The sequence below is a fragment of the Benincasa hispida genome, chromosome 10, assembly GCF_027475165.1.
Source record: "Benincasa hispida cultivar pf3 chromosome 10, pf3_genome.v1.1, whole genome shotgun sequence".
Classification (NCBI taxonomy): Eukaryota; Viridiplantae; Streptophyta; class Magnoliopsida; order Cucurbitales; family Cucurbitaceae; genus Benincasa; species Benincasa hispida.
The window spans coordinates 48,477,338-48,500,063 of record NC_143487.1 but is presented as its reverse complement, the minus strand read 5'-3'; the positions used below and the strand labels follow the sequence as shown (position 1 = coordinate 48,500,063).

General features: G+C 33.5%; 2 protein-coding genes and 1 long non-coding RNA gene across 3 annotated transcripts; all 3 read right to left on the bottom strand.

Moving 5' to 3' along the window:
• Positions 1-1,153: 1,153 nt before the first annotated feature.
• On the bottom strand, positions 1,154-2,569 carry LOC150033421 (uncharacterized). Its single transcript, XR_016523835.1, has 2 exons — positions 2,432-2,569; positions 1,154-1,524 (listed from the first exon to the last, which is right to left on the bottom strand). It is a non-coding gene; the product is annotated as an uncharacterized LOC150033421 (long non-coding RNA).
• Positions 2,570-2,655: 86 nt separating this feature from the next.
• TIM (triosephosphate isomerase) lies at positions 2,656-8,754 on the bottom strand. The gene is made up of 10 exons (XM_039046705.2): positions 8,660-8,754; positions 7,849-8,179; positions 7,018-7,044; positions 6,164-6,233; positions 5,022-5,145; positions 4,271-4,355; positions 4,044-4,176; positions 3,757-3,930; positions 3,564-3,646; positions 2,656-2,960 (listed from the first exon to the last, which is right to left on the bottom strand). Exons 2-10 carry the CDS (start codon positions 8,017-8,019, stop codon positions 2,904-2,906), a joined length of 924 nt encoding a protein of 307 aa, XP_038902633.1. The 5' UTR covers positions 8,020-8,179; positions 8,660-8,754; the 3' UTR covers positions 2,656-2,903.
• A 2,004-nt stretch (positions 8,755-10,758) lies between these two features.
• Positions 10,759-13,975, bottom strand: LOC120089194 (transcription factor bHLH121). The gene is given in 6 exon segments (XM_039046607.2): positions 10,759-10,964; positions 10,966-11,088; positions 11,202-11,681; positions 11,858-11,985; positions 12,844-12,959; positions 13,457-13,975. Coding segments are annotated over 6 exon segments (1,002 nt in total). The 5' UTR covers positions 13,573-13,975; the 3' UTR covers positions 10,759-10,925.
• Positions 13,976-22,726: the final 8,751 nt, after the last annotated feature.

Sequence of the window (22,726 nt, the reverse complement as noted above, 5' to 3'; positions counted from 1 at the left end):
CTATTTCATGAACACCGTTATGAAATCTGCCAATATGTTGGAAAGAACATCACTCGATATAAAACTTGTAAATAGAGAGATGTAAGATTCTCTCTCCATTCAATACATGCTTTGGTTGCCCAAGTAAACTTTTCAACGGTATTTGTCATAACCTCATTTTCTAAATATGGAGGTTTCGTCCCTCATACCCTCAGTTGTTGTACTAACAAAAAATACATGTGTTAATTACCAAGAGTACTATGGTTCAAATCCCCCACCCTCTTATTGTACTAAAGAAAGTAGTCTGATACCTCTATTATATCTCTACTTTTCCTTTCATTTTGCCTCTCCACTATCAATAATTATTGTAGGGTAATCCATTGTTACAATCATTCAATTCTGCCAACAAGAGCGTAGCTCAACTGACATAGTGTTAAAAAAATAAATTTTATTATTAAATTTGTTCAGTTTAACTTATTCAATTATAAGTTTTCACATGTGTGAAAATTAACTTTACTAGCATTTTTTAAATAAAAATTAACCGAAGTAAATTGATACTTATAAAGTTTAAGACTTTAATTGATATAGCCTACAAAATTAAAAGGTATAAGCTGATTTTTCTCCCAACAGGCAAGCATGAGATTTTGCTTTTTTTCAAGCATGACAAAAAATTTCTGCCTGAAAATTTGATTGCTATCTAATTTCTACATAATTGTTATGTGATTGCTATCTGATTTGCATGTAATTGTTATATGATTACTATGTGATTGTCACACCTGCAATTACAAAAAAGTTGAAGTCATGACTTTGGTTTCTTAAAATGTATTTGTCAATACAATGCAATTTTCCAAAATATATAACCCCTACAATCATATTGATTTAGAAAAACAAAATATAAGTGGTAAAATGTGAGGCAATGGCCATGTTAACAAATATCCTATTTGCATTAATCTATCGTAACATAATTAATGAATTAAAGTATATTTGAAATACATTTTCAAGTATTTAATTTTAAAAAAATAAGTCATTTCGAAAGAAATTAGAGTGTTTAACAACCACTCCAAATAGTTTTTCAAATATATTTTAATAAGTTTTGATTAAAAGTATTTAAATAAATTGAAAAACATTTTTTTTTTCAGTCAATCCAAACAAGCTCCTTAGACAACATTTCTGATTGTGATGAATATATAAATTTATTTCTTTTAAAAAAAATGGTTGCAATTTTAGATGTTTACGACATTATTTTCACGTTAATAAACCCCATAAGGTCGAAATTAAATTACACATTCGTACATATCACAAGCATCATAAGATTCCCCTGTTTTCAATGGAATGAGCTTTGGTAATAAAGCAAGACAAGAATGAGGAGGACTAAAATGGCAATAGTCCAAGGTGAGGCACCTCGTTGAGACGACCCGTTTGCTGGTCGGCGAAACCGGAAGTTGATCAATCGACCGGCCGAATATGAATACATGAAGAAAATCACCAAGATGGGCAACAAGAAAAAAACCAGCTGCAAATTTCTATTGATTTGAGCTTCATAGCCTGTGTTGAACAGAGAAAAGTAAAGCAAGAGAATGACAATGCCAAAAATGACGAGCAATTGAGATGGTGGAGAAGAAACAGGGCCTATGGTTTTCCACTCTGGACCTCTTCTCTTTGGATAATACCAATCCATCTCTCTCTCTCTCTCTCTCTCTCCTTCAACTCTTCCTTTTTCACTTGGAAATTCAACACTGCCATGAAATATATAAAGGAAGACTATATTGGGTTGTGTTGGTTTAGGAATATATTCGTTGAGTGTTGCCTCTGCCATGGCCCATGATAATAAAACACAGGTCATTATAGGCTATGGAATGATGCCTATTGGACACTAAAGTTCTTGATGCCAAGTTTGTATCCCTATTAAGTAATAAGATCCTTTCCATCTCAATGACCTGTCTTTTATTCTCAACCATCTCTCAACTAAAGGTGTTAACCAAAAATATTGATTTTTGGATATATACCAAATTGAAGCGAAATGTTTGTTTGCTCCAAATCAAATCGAACCAAACTATAAATATTTGATTTGGTTTCCAATTTTATATATATTTAAACAGTTCATTTTTTCTTTTATCTAATATAAATAGTACGATTTGATTTTATATATATAATATAAATAGTGTGATTCAGTTTTGGATTTGATTTTCAAATAAAAAGACCAAACGAACTAAAAATTTGGTTTTCTTATAATTTTAAACTGAACCAACCGACACTTCAATAAAAACTGAATCTTCAGTTCGGTTTGGTTTGGCCAATTGGTTTGGTTCGGTCAGTTTAATGAACACTCCTCTCAAGTTTCCAACAAATGTAAGAACTCCTGATGAAAGATTTGAATCTAGACGAAGAATGAAAAGCTGAAATGTTATCAAACTAGATACCAATTTGATAACTTCTATTGAATAAATCTTACCTTTGATCTCTTCTTCCGAGACTCAGGTCCTAATTCCTCTTGCTCTCTTCTAATTTGTTCCCTGAGCAACGAATGGGTATCTTAGCCGTACACGATTGAGAAGGTTGGTCGTCCTATCTAATCTAAAACACCATTTAGCCAGTTAGGCTCTACACTCATACATTGCAATGCTCGTAAGTAACAAGTTTAAATCAGGAACAGTATTCTGCATGATAATTCAAAAATCGAGAAAAACATCTAGAACTCTTATTAAGCAGAAATATTCTGGATCCAATAATTTATATGCTCTAGTATTCTATAGCAAAGTAGCCTCAGGAATACAACAGAAGGATATTATTTGCTTGCCTTCATTGAAAGAAGACCCTGAACACGCTGAAAACTTGATAAGCATGGAAAAAAAACCCAAGGGATGTTGCTATGAATACAAAACCCTTTCCTCTTTTGCTTGCCACCAGATGCTCTAAAAAAATTATCAAGCAGCGACTTTCTTGGCAGTGACCGAATTAACAATTGTTCCAAATTCAGGACCCTATAGTTGCAACATGGAACAAAAGTTAAGATGGAAACTTTTAGGATATGTTTTGGAGTGAATCTAAAATGGTTAAAATTACTTTTGTCATTTTTAAAATTATTGTGAAACATGTTTAACCTTCAAAACTAATTTTAATGATATGAAAATTGCATTTTAGAGTGTAAAATTAAATATTAAGGACCCATTTGGTAACCATTTCGTTTTTCAGCTTTTGTTTTTTAAAATTAAGCTTATTTTCTCCCCATTTCTTACAATGATTTGTATTTTCTTAAGTAAAATGATTGAATTCTCAGCCAAATTCCAAAAGTAAAAGCAAGTTATTAAAAGTTATTTTTTTAGTTTTCAAAATTTGACTTGGTTTTTTAAATCTTTGGTAAAAGAAAAATAACAAAGGAAAAAATTTGGAGGTGGAGGCAGCAATTATAGGGTTAGTTTTCAAAAACAAAAACAAAAAAACCAAGTAGTTACGAATTGGGGCCTAAATAAATTTTGAGGGATTAGAAACGTATTTTAGAGAAATTTTAAACATGACAAAAGTGATTTTGACGATTCATTTCAAAGTAAACATAAGTAAAGAGTAAGGGGAGAAGAGAAATGCACCTTCAATGAAGCACCTCCAACTAGAAATCCATCTATATCCTCTTTTTTTGCAAGCTCAGCACAATTACTTCCATTCACAGATCCTAACAATAATATCATTCCTTAGACATGTAAGACACTATTGATGGCAGTCTTAAGAAACATGGACTTCACAATAACAAGTTCAGACAAGTAAAATGAAAGTTGCAGTTACCTCCATAAATAATTCGGGTTTTAGAAGCTACTTCTGGTGATACATTCTTCTTAAGCCAATCACGAATTGCTGCATGCACTTCCTGTGCTTGCTCGGGTGTAGCCACTTTGCCAGTCCCAATGGCCCATACTGGCTCATAGGCGATAACAATACCATCCCAACTCGAAACAGCATCTGCAGTCAAATGGAATACTCAAGTTATAGAAGAACTCCAGAATTTTTCTGTTCTCAGATTAGTGACTTAAGATCATCGTGAAAATGAAATGAGGAATAAGCCAGAAACTTGCCTGCATAAGCTTTCAATTGTTGAAAGCAAACATCAAAAGTTTTTCCAGCTTCCCTTTCCTCTAGTAATTCCCCAATGCAAGCTATTACTCCAAGACCCTCGCTCAAGGCATAGGCAGCCTTCTTCCCTATAAACTATAGTCGCCAAAGCAACAGTTAGCGTTGGAGAGAAGCAGGTTGCTCACTAATTTCTTGGATACCACTAAAAGCTCAATTTCAAAACATTCACCTGGTCGTCTTCACCAATGATATGTCTCCGCTCAGAGTGCCCAAGGATGACCCATTTGCAGCCTATATCTTTCAATTGTTCAACACTGCAGTATACAATTAATTTAACAATGATAAGATCTGACACATATTTCATATTTGAGAGCAGAAAAACGCAAAACATACATGGCACATTATCCATATTAGTTCCCAAAGAATAAGAAGAATACAAGTTTAGTACGCATCTGATGTATACAAAAATTAGCTTATACAAATTCTTTTGAGAAAACTTCAATGTAAAAGGTGAAAGAGTTCAAAAAAGGAAATTTGAAAAGTTTAAGTTACAAACATCAAAATCTCTTAGAGGGTGTTTGACCCAAGGAGTTGGGGTTGGGGGGAATGGAGTTGTGAACTCCACTCCTTGCTTGATTTAAAGAGTTCATGGATCTGCAACTAAAAAACATCAATTTTATGCTTTAATAACTCCTTACACGTGAGTGAGATATGGACAGAAGAAAAACATGGAATGATTCAAAGAGAAATCATGGCCCCCACGACTAACTATTCTTGTGTTAAACATTATTGTTATCTCATTTGCAGATTATAAACAAGCACACTTAAGTTGTCATCCTCATCAAATGGTGTAAAATTAAGGGTTCGCATGCACTAAAAATAATCCTCCTAGAAAAATTTATGATAAAAAAATAATTGAATTAAGATAAATAAATATTTAAAAAAAATTAAAATGTCTCGTCAAGGGCAAGTCAGATAACCTGATTTCACCAGTAAAAGCGCCACCCTTGCTCACCCATGAGTTTTGGGCAGCAATCTCAATCCTAGATGTCAATGAGCTCTTCACCTGATCAATGTAGACAAATGGAGGTGCTACAACAACATCTGCATTTTTCCACACATATCCAAAGTTCTTTTTTCAGAAGAATGTACTTGGAAGAGTAGAATAATTAATGTGAAAAAAAAAACAAATAATTATGGGGAAAAAATCAGCTTTCAATATGAAGAAAAAGACTATCAAAATTTAGAACAGAAATGTCATTCATCCTCATCAACAACTCAGATGTATTGATAATTTAAGGGAAAAATCAACTTATATCCCTAAACTTTAGAGGTTGTATCAACTATGCCCCAAACTAGTAATTGTCACAATTTAAACCCTGACCTTTCATAGTTGAACCAATTTAGACCCTCCATAACTGAAATATAATTATGTTCATTAGATTGCATTCAAATTATCGTGTATTTTTTCCTAAATAAGTAGAGAAAACTAGAGGAAGACGAGAAGATAAAAGAGAACTACTCATATTAATGAAAAGTCACTACTATCCATTTTATTCCAACATTTCTCTCATACTATGTCAATCGATGTATTTAAAGAAGTCTTATACAAGTGCAAAGATTACGCATTCATGGTTTAAAATGAAATTTTAGCAAAGGTCTAAATTGATTCACTTGTGAAAGTTGAGGGTTTTAATTGGTACAATTATTAGTTTGGGGTTTTTAGTATACAATCCCAAAGTTTAGGGATATACATAGCTTTTCCCCATAATTTAAAGTACCAACCTACAATAAAATTGATAGAGGTTTTAGAATAAGAGTCATATTAAAAAGGGAGGAGGAGGAAACCACGACATGTAAATCAGAAACAAACCAGTATCGAATGCAACCTTAGAACTCAAGAACACAATGGTACAACCTATAGAATAGATCCTGTTCAAGTAAGGTCGTACCAGTATCAAATGCAACCCCTTGTTTGTTTAGCAAGAGTTGCATACATGGTTGCCAAGTGAATACAAGAGAGGGGAAGTGCATCCTCAAACATGAGGATTATTTTTTAAATATAATAGTATATACATTAAAAGGTGATAACATGCACTCTCCAATTTCAAACGGAACTTACCAACATCATCCTCCAACTTTGCATTGTTCAAGTCTGAGACAAGCTTGGATATAGATTCCTTTGTACCATTCTGGAAATTAAAACAAGCAGGGAAAGAATCAATAAATGTCAATCACAACAAAAATAATAATAATTAATTTCTTTATCTACTAAGTATAGAGGGGGGGACATATGAGAAGTCTTGGATCATAGTCAAGCCACACCAGCGGGCAGAAAGATGTTTTTATTTTGGGTACTAGTTACTACAACGGATCCAGTACACTTTAAAAAAAAACCAAAAAACTCAAAAATAGTAAACAGCAAAGGGTTCCTAATGAGTAATGACTACGTATTAGGAGATGAGAGTTTCTAAGACAAAAATCAAAATAATTTAAAATTGATATCTCAAATTGAAGTGGCGGAAAACCTTTGTATGGTCTAAGGAGGGATAGCTTGAACCTAGCCAGTTTTAAACTCCAACCATTTTGTCCATGAAAATGAAGTTATAGAGACCAATAGAAGACGATCATTTTTCCAACGCTTCTTATATTTCAAATGATTTGTACATACTTCCATTTAGTAGCTAAACAATATCGACATTAATGATAATAGATAATACTAGAAAAATAATGAAAATCAATTACATTTTCATTTATATTTGACATAAACTGTTACAGAAAAGCAAAGTTCTAGAAACATATTGATAAGACTTTTGTTTCACATTAGTGAGATTATGGACAGAACAGAAACATAGAATGATTCAAAGAGAAATCATAGCATGCATTTACAACTAACATGCGAACTTTTTTGCTTGACATAGACACTGTCCATCACAGACCTTTAGCTATAGGATTACTGATAATGAAGATACTTACACATTTCCAGTTTCCACCAACGAAGAACTGCAAATACAACAGAAGGTGGTAATAATCAGAAATTAGAAAAATATGCAAATGAGAGAATATAGAATAACGATTATCAAAATAAATAAATGAACCCCATCGACACCATGGCCTTAAGGTGGCCTTATGAATTTAAGGATGGGGCTTAAAACAATTTGAAGAAAAAGATTCGTTAAAGATGTGACAGTAAGTATATTCCACAGCTATTCAGCACACCAGACGGCTTCAGAGACTTGATTAATGAAACCGAATAGTAGTCGGTAATAATTAAGACCCCATTTAGTAACCATTTAGTTTTTTTTTAAAATAAAGCATATAAACATCCGTTTCACCACTAAACTTCTTAGTTTGTTATCTATTTTTTTACAAATGTTTTAAAATACCAAGCCGGGTTTTAAAAACTAAAAGATGTAGTTTATAAAAACATGTTTTTTAAAAAAAAATTGGCTAAGAATTGACCTCTGTTAAAATAAATATGCACACATTAAGAAGAAATAGGCTTAATTTTCCACCTAAATCTTGAACAAAACGTAATCACAATTCAGAAGTATGACCTACACAAAAGCTGGAGAAATTAATTAGCTCAAACAAATTTGTACATGGGAGTCATCGCATATTCAGAATCGTCCAACGCCTACAAATGAGAAAAATAGGCAAACATATTCCTTATTGCTTCTCCGACTCATTCTTTTCCTACTGTTAATACGCCAACCCCGCTAGGTTAAGAACGATGATCGACACACTAATAAAAAAGTCGTTCAGGTAGCGGAAACCACTGGAGCGGAGATGAAGAAGGTAAAATACCTTGCCGGAGCCGGCCATGGTGACAACGCCACGGGAACCTTTCCGCGAGGAAGCAAGGCGGATTTGTGAGTGGACGTTGTGAAACAGAGATTGTGAAATGTCGGACTTGGAAGTGGAGAATCGAAGAGGTGAGATTTGAGATGCGAGAGAAGTAGACACCACTGCCGCCATGGCCGAGCAGAGAAATGGATTCGTTTGCTTTACTTCGGCTGTCCTCCGCCGCTAGAAGTGACTGAAGAGGTGTTTTTGTTTGGTGTCAGTTGTGGTTCACGATCAGGATTAGGTGAGTCAATAAAGTGGATATCGAAAGCGCGTGTTGTCACTCTCTTCCCTACCAACAGAAACTTTTGTAATCAATTAATATTTTTCTCTTTAAATATCGATTTTCATAATTTCTAAAAAAGAATGCAAATATGTAGCATTATAAAATTTATGGACCATATAAAAATTAGGATCTTTTTTAATATAAAAAATATTTAAAAATATTTAAACTAGTAAGAAGTTTCAAAAGTATACTTTTGAATTTTTTTTCTATAAAATTTAAATATTTTTTTGGAAATTTTCAAAAAGAAAAATATGAAAAACTATTTATATAAAATAATAAAATTTAATTATTTTAAATTTTTATTAGTTTTTATCATTATAGATGCTGATAGCATCATTATTCTTTTTACTATTTCTATAAATAATTTAATATTTTTAAAATTGATCTTCAAAATTTTCCTATAATTTATCTTATATCATTTTTATTAAATATTCTAAATTAACATAATTGGTAAGTAAAGAGGAAATATTGCGAGGCTAACATTACCCTTTACCACGCGCCCTGCTAGCGATGGAATAATGGCATCGTCGGTGTACCATTTGCTGCCCTTCAACGGCAAGGAAAGTAAATTTTCCAAAAAATTTGTGATTATTTGACTAAGATCCAGAGTTCATTTATATTCTTGCTTTAAAATTATAAAAAAGAAAAAAAGAAAAAGAAAAAGAGCAAACAAACAAACTTAATTTACATTCATACTTGTAATGTATTTGTTGACATGGTCTATAATCTTGAAAATATGTCAGATTTGTAATATCAACCTTCAACCATCCTAGGTTGACCCAATGATAAATAAGAGTACATCCCATTCATAAAAGACTAAGAGGTTATTAGTTGATCTTCTACCAAGGATTCAATGTCTTATGAAATTAATCGAAGTGCACGTAAGCTGATCTGGATACTCACGGATATTAAAAAAAAGTTAAACTATAACCATTTTGTATTCATCAAGTTTTTTTTTCTAGTCAAACATTAAACAAACAACATAAATATGAAGAGGAAGTTGAATTTGAAATAATTTATACAAATTCTTACGAATTCCATGGTGGTATTATTAGAAAATCTCATATTAGGGAAGGAAGTGATCATAGGTGTATAAGAATAATTATCTCCTTTGATATCAAAACCTTTTGGAGTTATTTTAAAAACAAAATCACAAAGGTTTACATCCAAAATGACCTTTTATCAGATTTTTACATTTTTATATTACATTAGAATTAGGGGAAAAAAGGTTTAATTCAACCAATTTCATAACAAAGATTATAACAAAGTTTGAATTGAAAGTTTGAAGTTACCAATTAAAACAAAGATTATAATTTAATGTAGTTTTCCCTTTTGACTTTCCCTTTTCCTTTACTTTATATGTGTATCTATGTGTATATATTGGTAGAAAATTACCTTGGCAAAATTGATTCAAAACTTCTAAAGTTGTGTCCCTACTATAGATTTGACATTATCTTAACTATATTCCACAATTTATCTACAATAGAAAGAGGCAATGCTATTAAAATAGGGCAAAACTCAAAATATACGATTTAAAGCTTCTTAGAAATGTTTAAACATAAAAGATAAAAATAAAAAATATATATATCCAAGACGAAAAAATATTACTAATTAATATGTCAAGATTAACTTTAACGAACATCTATGTCAATCACAAACATACCTAAGCAGATAAGATAGTTTGTTACTTTATTAGGTAAGAAAAGCCCGAATTCTCACTCCATACTTCTCGAACACAAAAAAGAAATAATTTTTTAAAAAAATTGGATTATATTAAAACTCATTTCTCTTTAAATCTTTAGACAACGCTCTTAGATTATGACCAAAAAATCAAAAGTAAACTTTAACTCAACATCACTCTAAGAAATTTCTAAGGCCAGTAGAAAGCTCCAACTCCCTTGCACTCTTCTACTTCACCAATATCCTATGAACAAGTTTAAACATATCTAGATTTTCACAAGCAGCAGACAAAGCAATCTGTCTTTGGGCACTCATAATATGGATGCTTTTCCACCTTTCATTCAAGACCTTCAGATTTCTGGATAATATCAGCATTAATGGCCTCTCCCCCACATTCTCCTTCAGCATTCATGTCCTTTCATTCTTTCCTCACAATTATTTTCACCTTCTTGGCCTTACAGCCAATGATGGTGCGATTGCTCCCATTCGATCATGTCCCAATCGATCAAGCATGAACGACAAGTCACAGTCTCTTGATTCAAAATTTTGACATAATATCCCAGAATATCATGCATGTATATTTCACATCTACATGCTCTCAGAGTCATTTCCACATGGTTTTTGAGACCAGATATCTCTGTCACATTGTCTGTCATACATCAACAATGACATAACCTGGGAATTTTAGCATCAGGAAAACGAAAAGTATTCAGACGAATGGACCAACCATCTGTAGAGTGCTTTAGCTAGTTTCTCAGTGTGGGATTTTTGCAGCAAGACAACCCTAGAACCATTACCTTATTGCTTGCACATCCACAGCCATGTCCAAGTACATAAGATGAACACGGATTAAATGACTGCTGCAACTTTGAGGACGTCATAAAGGAGGTAAGGTAAGAATATAATAGTTCACAATCCCAAAATACTTTTAATTTTGTGAAGGCCCTTTACATTGCATTGAAGATGATCCACCTTATTTGCAGATAAATAGAAAAGCACTGAGAAGTATTTTAGTAAGTTATAGACCATCGAAAATAAAATTCGGGGACTAATTTGGGTGAACCTGCAACTTTTATGGCTTTCCACATATATCAGTAGATTTTCGTTCATTTTGGCGTGCTACTAAACGAATTGGGCTCTAAACTACAAGATGAAGAACATCTACTTAAGGAACTCTCTGCTGATAGATTATTTTCCTGTCTGTTCTTACTGTTTGTTTGTTCAAACGATGTATCCTGCAAATGAACAAACTTAGATGACGATCTGGATGATATAAGTACATTAAATACAGACCAGCTTCAGGAGGTTAGTACTATTCCATTGCATCCGTTAAACATGACAAACTAACCTGATCTGTAGAAGATCCAGGAGTTTTCAACTCCAGGTAAGTAGCAACTTCATTGGAATCTACACTTTTCTCAATCTTGCTTTCACTTGAGGACTTGCTCCCGGTACTTTGCTTGCTCAAGTTATGAGACTGATTGCCTGACTGAATGAAAGGCGGTGCATTTCGAGAGGACTGCTGCTCAGTCAAGGAATTAGGAGGTACGAATGGGACAAAGGTGGAACAAGGGTTTGTGATTACCCTGGGATCTGGATTTCCAAAGAACGTATAAGGCTGCAAGGATGGATGTAGGGGAAATGGCCCTGGAGGCATTTGCATCGGCACTGGAAATGGGAAGGGGGTAGGAGACATGACAACCGAGTGATCCATGGCAGCCCAAGGGTATGTAGCTCTTAGGTTCTGCTGATACTGAGCATTAAGATTCTCAATATCAGATTTAAGCAACGCCTTCTCTTCTCTCAGATCATTCTTTTCCTGGGCTAGCTGCAGTTGAATAAAATTGTTTGATAAACTAATATTAGTTGCTTGGTATAAGATAATTGTCTAATTTATTTATACATTAGAACATACAAAATATCATCTTGTGTAATTTTTATGTTAAAAGTAGCATATTCAAAATTGTATAATTTATTTATATACTAGGACATACAAAATATCACCTCGTTTGATTCTTCTGTTAAAGTAGCATATTCAGTTTTCAATTTGTTCACTTGAGACGTCAGATCCTTCAGCAGCTGAATTGTATCCATTAAAATGGTTGCTTTGTCATTTTTGGGCCTGTCGGGATCTGCAGGGTTATAGATAATATCGACATAAGTAATCCTACATTCCTAATCCAGAGGCAAATGACTGCATAGACGTAAGTAATCATATTTTTTTAAAAAAATGATCTTACTTGAACTATATCTGTTCTATAAATTGTCCAACTGTGTTCTTGAGTTTAAGAATAAATAATAAAAATACAGAAACATGTTCATATTCTAGCAATACCGATACTGTGATACACAACAACACTCCTAAATGATCTGTAATGGAGCTCTTAGCTGAAATATGCTAATTTGAATTGCTTAAGAAAGGAAAATTACAAGCTATCAGACAATTAGAGAGGTTTTATTCGCCCCCTATCAACTCAGCTCACTACTTCCCACTCTCATGCCCGACTCTGATATATTCCAAACTATGGTCGTACAAGAGGGGACCAAGTCAGTTAACCACCTACTTACTACATCCATCAGTTACACGGGTTTTCTCTCAATCTGTGCATCACCTCCTCACCAAATCATTGGTGTAAAATGGTTCAAATTCACACTTCGCTCCTAGCGCAAGGTAAAATGAACCAGAGCCTTGAATTCTAATAAGTATGATCGTCAACACATTCTAGTTATGAAATTCAAGGTTGACAATCTGGAAAATGAAACTTAAACACATTGGAAACCAAGCACACTAATAGTATGTAACACAATAATGAAATCCACTTTGAAATTTTGTGAGTCTCCCTAGAATGTGTACATGTTGAACTCAGAAAGTAATAAGAAAGTAGAAACAAGGTGTTAACTTCCACAAAGAAAATCAAACCGAAAGGTATAAATGATGGTAGAAATAGAAAAAACAGCAATGTGTGAAGAGATGATATTCTTAATTTCACCTAAAATGTTTCCCAGCTCGACAAATTGTTCATTCAAACGGCCCCTTCTTAATTTCTCTCTGTCAGCCTTCTGAACTTTTCTAGCAGTTGCAGAATCCTTGAACTCCCCTTCAGACCTTCGGCAGCGGAAAAAATATATCGATACGATAACCAGTAAGCTAAAGATAATTTATGTTCTTAAGACAATAGCAAAGATAGTTAAACTACTCGGATAATGAAAAAGGAATCATGGAAACTATGGTCCTTTCAACGCATATTTAACCTAAATCTACATGGTCCTTAGGTTTCAAAATTTCCTTGACGCTGCAAAGTACCAAATTCAGCCAATAGGTTTCAACATTTATGCTTGCAGATTGAGAAAATTTTCCTCTAAAGTCAAAATTTCCGAAATAAAAGCAAGTTTGCATAGTTTCACAGAGAAACAAAATCGTTCTTAAACAAAGAATTAACAACAACAAATCACATCTCCTCTTAGTTGTCTGCAAATGTACAGAAAACGGGGGTAAGAGACTACACTAATAAAGGCAACAAACCAAAAACCCATACGAACTCAACGGATAATAGAAACGCCAGAAAACAAAAACAGATTGAAATGGCGGATTCTTGTACAAACCTGGAACTGGATTGAGAACGAATTGGGTGGCCTGGAAGTTCAATGCACGGTGCAATGGAGGTGGAGGGTGTGGCCAGGTTCTGAACCAGATCGTCGCGTTGAATTAGTTGATCCATTGCTGCTGGATACGCCCACTTTCAGAATTCTCAGATGCATTTTCGGCGTGCGAAGCTGTGTTGATAAGGTGCGACTGACGCTTCTTGAAATTTCAGCTTGATGACAAACGTAATATATAATAATAGTTTTATATTTTGCCAAATGAGCATAGCTTAGCTTAGTTGGATTTTAGACGCTAAAGCGATATTCGTCAAGGGTATCATAAACTTATATTAGATATTTTAATCAAACATATATTACCATTCAATCAAAATTGAAATACTTATCTTAATAGGATCCAAGTAAGAGGTCGAGCTCCCGTATTTGTTCAGATATAAAACAATCTTATGGCTCAAAAAAACAAAGCATACAAGTAAGAAGTCAATGAGATAAACCACGTTATACTAAAATAATGAAGTTAAATAAAATTGGGGGGAGGGTGTCACCCTTAAACTAAACTTATAACAAAACATCTAAGTGACTACCATAACTACAGGAGAGTCATTCCATAGCTAAATTTGCTAGGTTTTATGTCCTAAAACTCATGTTTCGTAGATAATTAAACTTATTCTGAAAATTCAATAAATTGTAATTGAATATATGAATTGCTTATTTCGTTTTAAAAATAAATCCAATAAATTAAAAGATCTATGACTGTTACCTGAATACTTGAACTATATGTGGAGACATAAAAGTGGATTAGGTTGGAGTAAATAGTCAAAATGGTCTATAGTATATGAATAAGGTTGGATGCCTTATTCTGGTAATACTATCGGATGTGGCCCACTCCGTAGTTATTACAAGGAGTTATAAAGTGCTACAGACGAAGTGACCATAATTCATACATGTCATGATATGAAGAGTGGGGGCGTCCTGTGCAATGAATTTGCACAAGATCGGACCACGAAATAAATCACTTTTACTCTATAACGTTGTTTACTGTTTAAGACTAATTATTTCAAAGCGATGATCTAGGTAACTTGATCTTAATCCTGAGCTAACTATGAATTATTGTTTATTCGGGATTATCCATAAGTGAGGGTTGGCTCAACAGCGCCAGCTCAATAAACCTCCATTTTAGGGGTAAGACCGGATAGATAGCTGGGGACATAGGGTGCAGGATGAAATTCACTCATACCTGCTTTTAGGGATAGTAGAGAGGTTGTTCCCTTAAATGTTGACTCTAAGTCTTGAACAAAGGCCCCACCCTCTCATTGGCCCGAGGGACTCGGTTTGTTGATTGGATAACATACCAATTGTTCATTAGAGGATCGATGGGACTTAAGAAACAAGAGATAATCTTGGGGGTAAAACAATCATTTGACCCAACCGTTATTACGAATAATATGTGAAGGGTTAACTTATTAATCATGGTTTATATGGAGTGGACATAATATATCTACATTGATGAGAGTGCAACTCTGGGCTTTAGTGGAGTAACCCAACAGTTAACGAATGAGAGTTAATTCGGTATAAGGAGTTTAGCTAATTAATCTCAGATTGTTGGAGCCCATGATTTATAGGTCCACGAGGTCCCTCTACTAACTTACAAATGGATTAGCGTTAGAGTATCGTGATAAGTTAATTTGAAACGTTCAAATTAGAATTAAGGAAATTGGTAATTATATGTGATATAATTATGCATTTACTGTTGGAATTAAACGAAATTGGAGAATAAATTAATATTTAAATATGATTTAAATATTAAATTCATGAATAGGGATTCATGATGGTGGAGTTAGTGTTAAACTAATTTAATATTTGATATTGAATTAACTATAATTAATTAAATTGTTTAATTAATTATTTATTATTAATTTTTTTAGAAAATTAATTAATTAATTAATTTTGTAAAATTAATAAAGATTTCATTTTTGAAAGACTGATTTTAGAAATCAATTAGAAAACTAAAATTGAAAAAGATGAAAAATGAAAAATCTCAAAAGTGGGTTTTTTCCACTTTCCATTTCAAGTAGCTCACACACATTCCACCATAAACTTGAGTCAATCTTTTAAGCATGAGCTGCAATTCATACAACGATGGAGTTTGCATGATAGTCATGCAATAAATGAAGAAGATTGAGATGAGAATCGGGCGTGCATTCGATAGTTTTTTGCTGAAAAACTTGAGGTTGAAGAAGGTCTTCTACCATAGTAATGCAGTGACCACATCTCCAAATTTCCTTAATCCAAGTTTATTTTGAGTCCCACAACTCAATCTAAGGCACCAAGAGGATAGTAGGGAACGCCTTGAGGTGGTTCACATGCTGATTTGGAGAAGATCTACGTCTGGATTCAAGAATCAAGTGTTTCTTCAAAGGTATGTCACGAAACTCTCTTATTAGTTTGTGAGCATGCTTAATTTAAAGCCAAAATTAATGAATTAAAATGCTTAATGATTCGTTTTTCTTCTGCTATGTGTTTTCTAATTCTAACAAAAATCAATCAGCACATTTAAGTCATTCTTAAAAAATCAAAGCATATAAGTGACGATCATAACTGCAGGATAATCATTCCATAACTAAATTAATCAACTTATATAAGTCATTCCTAAAAAGGCAAAGCATATAAGTGACCACGACAACTGCAGGATAGTCATTCTACTGCTAAATTAATCGATCTATATAAGTCGTTCCTAAAAAAGCAAAGCATATAAGTGACTACATAGCTACAGAATATTCATTTCATAGCTAAATTAATCAACTTATCTAAGTCATTCCTAAAAAAAGTAAAGTATATAAGTGACTACCATAACTATAAGATAATTATTCCATAGCTAAATTAATCAACATATACAAGTTATTCCTAAAAAATAAAATCATATAATTAACTACCATAACTACAGGATAGACATTCCATAGTTAAATTAATCAACTTATATAAGTCATTTCTAAAAAAGTAAACCTTTGAGATAAACCATATTATAACAAATAAGTGACTACCATAACTACAAGATAGTCATTCCATAGCTAAATTAATCAACATATACAAGTCATTCCTAAAAAACTAAATCATATAAGTAACTACCATAACTGCAGGATAGACATTCCATAGCTAAATTAATCAACTTATATAAGTCATTTCTAAAAAAGCAAACCTTTGAGACAAACCATATTATAACAATTATAAATTACCTAAGATAATGTCATGCTTCATGCAATTCCATTTCATTACTAACTATATATAACAATTATATAATAATGTAATGAAATGATTAATAACATTCTTCCATGCATACTCAAAACTATATATTATAACATTTATAATATTATAACATTTATAATATAAATAATGCATGACAATGTTATTAATGCATGCAATCATACAGTATAACACTTATATTATATGATGCATGAGCATGCTATATTAATTAAATCATGCAACTATATATATTATAACACTTATAATATAAATGATGCATGAAATTAAATGCATAACCTATGGTGGGATTTTTACTATATGACATATATTATATCATATAATAATAAATATAAATGATACATCAAATGCATAATTTTAAAAAAGTAATTATTGGACCGAGATTGGACACCTTAATAATTAATTAAATTAATATAACACTTATATTAATATAATTAATTAAAAAAATCTAATTATTACAAAATAAGAGTCAATCAGTTCGAAACAAGTAAACTGGGCCTTGAACTGCTCGAATCGAACCGCCCACCAACAATCTCTTGATAGCTATCTCTTAGCAACGATCTGTTAGCGAACACCAATCCGTACTCTCTAGTGCGATAAGTCTGCCCGTAACTTATGTTCACTTCATAATCTCGTCGAACGTCCTCAATTATATCCCTCGGACGGTATGTTCGACCAATTTGTTCGTATTTGGACTTGATTAAATGTCCAATAACCCAACTTTTTGCTTGTCGATGATTACCCATTCTCATTTCAAGAGAACATGTGTGTTCGCTTGGATATTTAGTCACTTTGAAGGAATCACTTTCTATCATTTTTTTTGCATGGACCCTCCACTTGCATTCCTCCATCGAACACCAGATAGTTAGCAAGCTCTTTGTTGACTTTTTACACGGTAGTCAAAGTTCTTTCTTATTGCATGCATCGATAATTTAAATGACAAATCATATTTTGACAAAAAAAAATTGACCGACCTTTACATCCTCGTCATTCAGACAGTCATGAGTTATTATGATGAGGTCGTCATACGATGAGCCCTCTGATGGTCTGGGTATATCTATAAATGGTTGAGTTGGAATGGAGGAATGCATTTGAACTGAAGGCATCAAAACTGGTGGGACGGGAGCAGGTTTGGTTGGAATATGGATGTAAGGTGTGTGGAGAGTTTGTGGTGCTGAAGATTGTCCATATCCATGTTCAGTATCGAACTGTGAAGTACATCTGGGTTCATTGTTGTGACCAAAACAAGCTTCACTTCGGTCATCCCCCAAGTTTTGACTGGTTGAAATTGGTTGATCGGTTGGATTACAATGCTGGTACATATTATCTGTGAGTACTCCATGACTTTCGGAAGGTGGAACTGATACAAATAATGGCATCCGGGATGCATCACTGCCTTCTAAAAAATCTAAGGTCTTCATCATCGATTATGTCGATCGGGAAAGCTGGGACCAATAAATTATAACAACATTTGATGTGTATATCAAACATATCCAGATTGATATTCAGTTGTTGGTGCATCATACTCACTAATTCACTGACTATTATACCATTTTTGACATTCATACCTTTCATATGACCTCTAACATAATTCCTTCCAAACTCATCCCAATCCCCACCAAATCGTACAAATATGTGAAGTAGCGTCATTGATCTACAATGGGATAAGCAAATCTTAAGCAAATATTGTAATTTATGACCAATCGTATATATATACACACACAATCGTGTACTAAGTTATAAACGATCGTGTAGTACTGTATAAACGATCGTTCATAAATTTATATACAATCTTATATACAATACTAAGTATACGATTGTTTATAAATTACTACACAATCGTTTATAAATTACTACACAATCGTTTATAAATTATTACATGGTCGTTTATAAATTAGTACACATCATTTATAAATTACTACACGATTGTTTAGAAATGACTACATGATCATTTATAAATTATTACACGATTATCTAGTAATGCTAAATGACACTTACATTATAATGAACGATTGTGTATATATTACCATACAATCGTTCATTTAATGCTAAATGACACTTATTATGAAAGCGATCTGGGATAATAATTATTGTAGAATATCACTTACATTGTCTTTGTTTCTAAATCTGATGATGAAAGCGATCGACGAAGATGTTGGACTGAAACTCTGAGAGAACACTTCAAGAGAACAATGGGATAATTTTGTGGGGAGTTCAACAGAAAGTGAATACTGAGAGTGACCTTCCATTCTGTTAATACCAATGTTATTAAATACTATTGGTAGAATATTAGTTAGGAATAAATGCTTTGGTGTAATGTTGGTGTTGTATTGAATACACATTGAATGGTTGAAGGAAGAAGAGAAGACCTTGGTCTGAAGGATTTTTAAAATTATGGGTAATTTTGAAATTTCACATGGGCAAAAGATCAGTGGTAAAAAAGTTTATAGGAAGAGGTCATTGATAGAAAATTGTTTGGTTTTTAGTTCATTTTGTGAAATTTTCCTTTCGCTCTCTATTTCGTGTGAAACCTCGCCATTGGACTCCCTCCATCCTCGAATCTGCCGTCACGCACCATCGAAACTCATATGCCATAGCCCAATCTTTTCGGAGATTTCAGTTGCGCAACGCGTCTCTACCTAACGTCACCGACATCAGAAGCCTAGCGTTATCAGCTGCTTCATGTCACGCCATCGGATCTGCACTTGCCTAGTCATCCGCGCCTTTTCTTCTCCATGCGGTTTTAGGATTCGACATTGTCGATTACCTTTTGATACGCCGCTCTATCCGTTCAGTCACCATGGTTCGCCACTTCTTTTGGTCTGCCACATAGTTTTCCTTCGCCGCTATTTCGTTGGATCTTGGTTTTGGGGTAAGATCTTGATTTAATGGTGAGATTTTGGGTTTTGGTTGTTGTTTGCTCACTTAATTTTTGGATTAAATCTTGCTTGCCCATAATATTTTGATTGTAGATTGGAGTTGGTGTGCAATTTACTTACTGTTTAGCAGGTCGATTTTTATGTTTTCAGCATAATTTTGGGTAAATAATTAGATCTTATAATTTATTTGGAAACATCAAAGGTTGTTGTAAATTGGGTGTTTTGGAATTAAGCCTGAAGATTTAAATTTAGGCTTTTGGACTTTGTTTTGAATGTTACCTCTTGTGTCAGGGACATTAGTTCAAGATTTTCTATTGGAGATTGGTTTCTTGAATAACAATGTTTGGGCCTAAACTCAGGTAAGTGTCTTTCTACTGGCTTGCCTTCGAACCAGTCGTTCCCTATCGCATGATAATGATTGGACTGTTTATTTTAGATTGATTGGACTGCTTAATTAGACAGATTGAATTTTTTATGTAGTTGGACTGCAGATTTCATGGTATTGACTGATTTGAATGTCTTGACTATGATGATATGTAAAGTTAACTGAGGACGTACTGGTAACTTTACCCCTAAGATAAATGACTATAATTATAAAAAAATGAGGTATATGTGAACTGATGCTTGTTAGGTTTAAATGTTTCTGTTAACTTTTCTTATCTAGATAGGTGTACACATATGACTAATTGTGTGCTTCTTCAGGTACACACCATGATTGTATATGTGCACATTTATGATTGATTTGTGTACCCTCGGGTTACACATTATAACCGATGCATGTTCCTTTAGGATTATATTTATGACTTATGACTGGTGGCTGATGCGTGTTCCCTCAAAATCACATTTATGACTGATTTGTGTACCCTTGGGTTACACACTATGGCTGATGCATGTTTCTACGAGAACACATTTATGACTGATATGTGATCCTTCAGGATTACCACAATTGATATGATATGAGTGTACATTGATGCCTAGATAGACTAGCTAACAAGTTACCTAGAGAGCCCAGTAGTGGGTCACTTATGGGGTATTGTTATACTCATTCGTTCTTCTTTTATGTTTTTCAAGCAATGATAGGAATGGATCGACGAAAGACAGACGAGACTCTTGATAGAGCCATATGGAGACACTAGAAAACGCTTTCGTATAGTTCATGTTTTTTTTTACTTAATTGTTTTGTGATTTGTGTTTATCGTCATATGGAACAATTTACAGTTTGTTTTGAACATTATCTTTTTAAATGTTTTTTTAATCCCGATTAGATGTCTTATTTTACTTGATTTATTTGTCAATTATTTATTTATTTTTGTTTAAAATAATCTTTCATGTGTGTCACTGAACTTGTGCTATGTCGATCCAAAATGTTTTGAATGAAAATGTGTATTTAAGAGTAACGACCATGTCAGAGTACTTGAACTGATCGGGTCGTTACAAAGAATAAATCTCAAGTATTTTTGTTGATTTTTTATTCTTTTCAAATAGTTAGATTTCATCTTTTATGTACTATGTTTTATTTGTTTTATTGATATGAACCAAAATTTTTGTTAGAAATCTAGTCCAATTTCTTGCACATATCATTAGAAACTAAGAAATCCAACAACAAACACAAACAAAAATTTCTAAAAACAAAACACATAGACCACATATCGAAATAGAACCTAAGCAATTGGTTTAGAACTAACGGATTGACCCAAAACGAAGTTAGCAAGTCATGGAGGCAGTAGGCAAGGGTCACGATCACAACGCCTATAGGCTAATGTCATGGTGGCAGCAAAAATCAACATCACAGGCAGCAGCGGTCGACGGTCGTACAGAGTTTGAAGTCGAAGGTCAATAGATCTTAGTAGGTCACAACGATTGAAGCTTCTTTGCAAGACTAGAGTTCAGATTTTCCAACTAAACCATGAAGATGAAGACCAAAACCAATTTGGTTTTGGAAAATCATTTTGGGCTTTTCTTGATGGTCAATGTTGGTTAACGCAATGTACTTTTCTTGGCGGGCTTTGCACATAAAGAAAAATGATATCAAAATGACATTGTTTTGGTCGAGCTCAAAACAACGTTGTTTTGGTCGAGCTCAAAACGATGTTGTTTTGGGCTTTTCCTTGATCGTCAAAGCCAATCAATGTAGATCTCTTTCTTAATGGACAATGTTCATCAAGAAAACCCATGTTTGCATGCTAAAATGCGTATTAAATCTTGGTTTTCGTATTCATTGATGGCCATTGCCCATCAATTTCTACTTCTTCTTTGATAGCCACCATCAAGAAAAAGTTTCTTGACGATTTTTACCATCAACGAATCCAAAAATCGAAAATTTCCCATTTTGACGTAACTTATATATTTTTGTGTTAAGAAAGCTACTTTTCTTAATGCGCATGTAGGTCAAATTAAATATAAAATTAATTGCATTAAGAAATGATTTTTTTGTTTTATAATGATCTTTTGCTATGACCATCAAGAAAACAAAAAATCTATGCATCAAGAAAAGTTAAATCTGTAGTAGTGAAGGGGGCACTATGTTAACCTTGGGGAGCAACCGACAAGAACGATTCACACCACGATCGTGCCAAATTTGCTTTCAAGGTAGTGGTTTCTACGACACAACAACTAGCTTTGGATCTATCGATGTTTAACAATTTAAAAGCTAGTTTTTTTATCTATGTCGAATAAATCCAAAAAAGTTATCCCAGATCTATCCAAGTTGAAGCCGCAACGGAGCCAATTACCGTCGCTGGTCCCAGAAGCTGTTAATCTTCTTTGAGCAGTTGGAGGTGGACTACGTTCTCACCAAGGATGCTACTGCCATGCCAGATCCGACGTCTTCCAAGGATGCTACTGCCATCACTGATCCAACAACCTCTAAGGAAGCTGCTAGTGATCCAGTTCACACCATGGATGCTGACAAGTTTGAGAAGGACAATAAAACTGTTTGTGGCCATCTACTCAACCACATGACAAATTATTTATTTGATCTGCTCGTCATCCAAAAATCTGTAAAAGTTATCTAAAATACTTTGGAATCCAGATATGGAGGTGACGATGCAAGCAGAAGAAGATATGTAAGCGTCAAGTGGCTGCAATTCCAAATGTTGGATGACAAACCAATGATGGAGCAGGTTTACGAGTATGA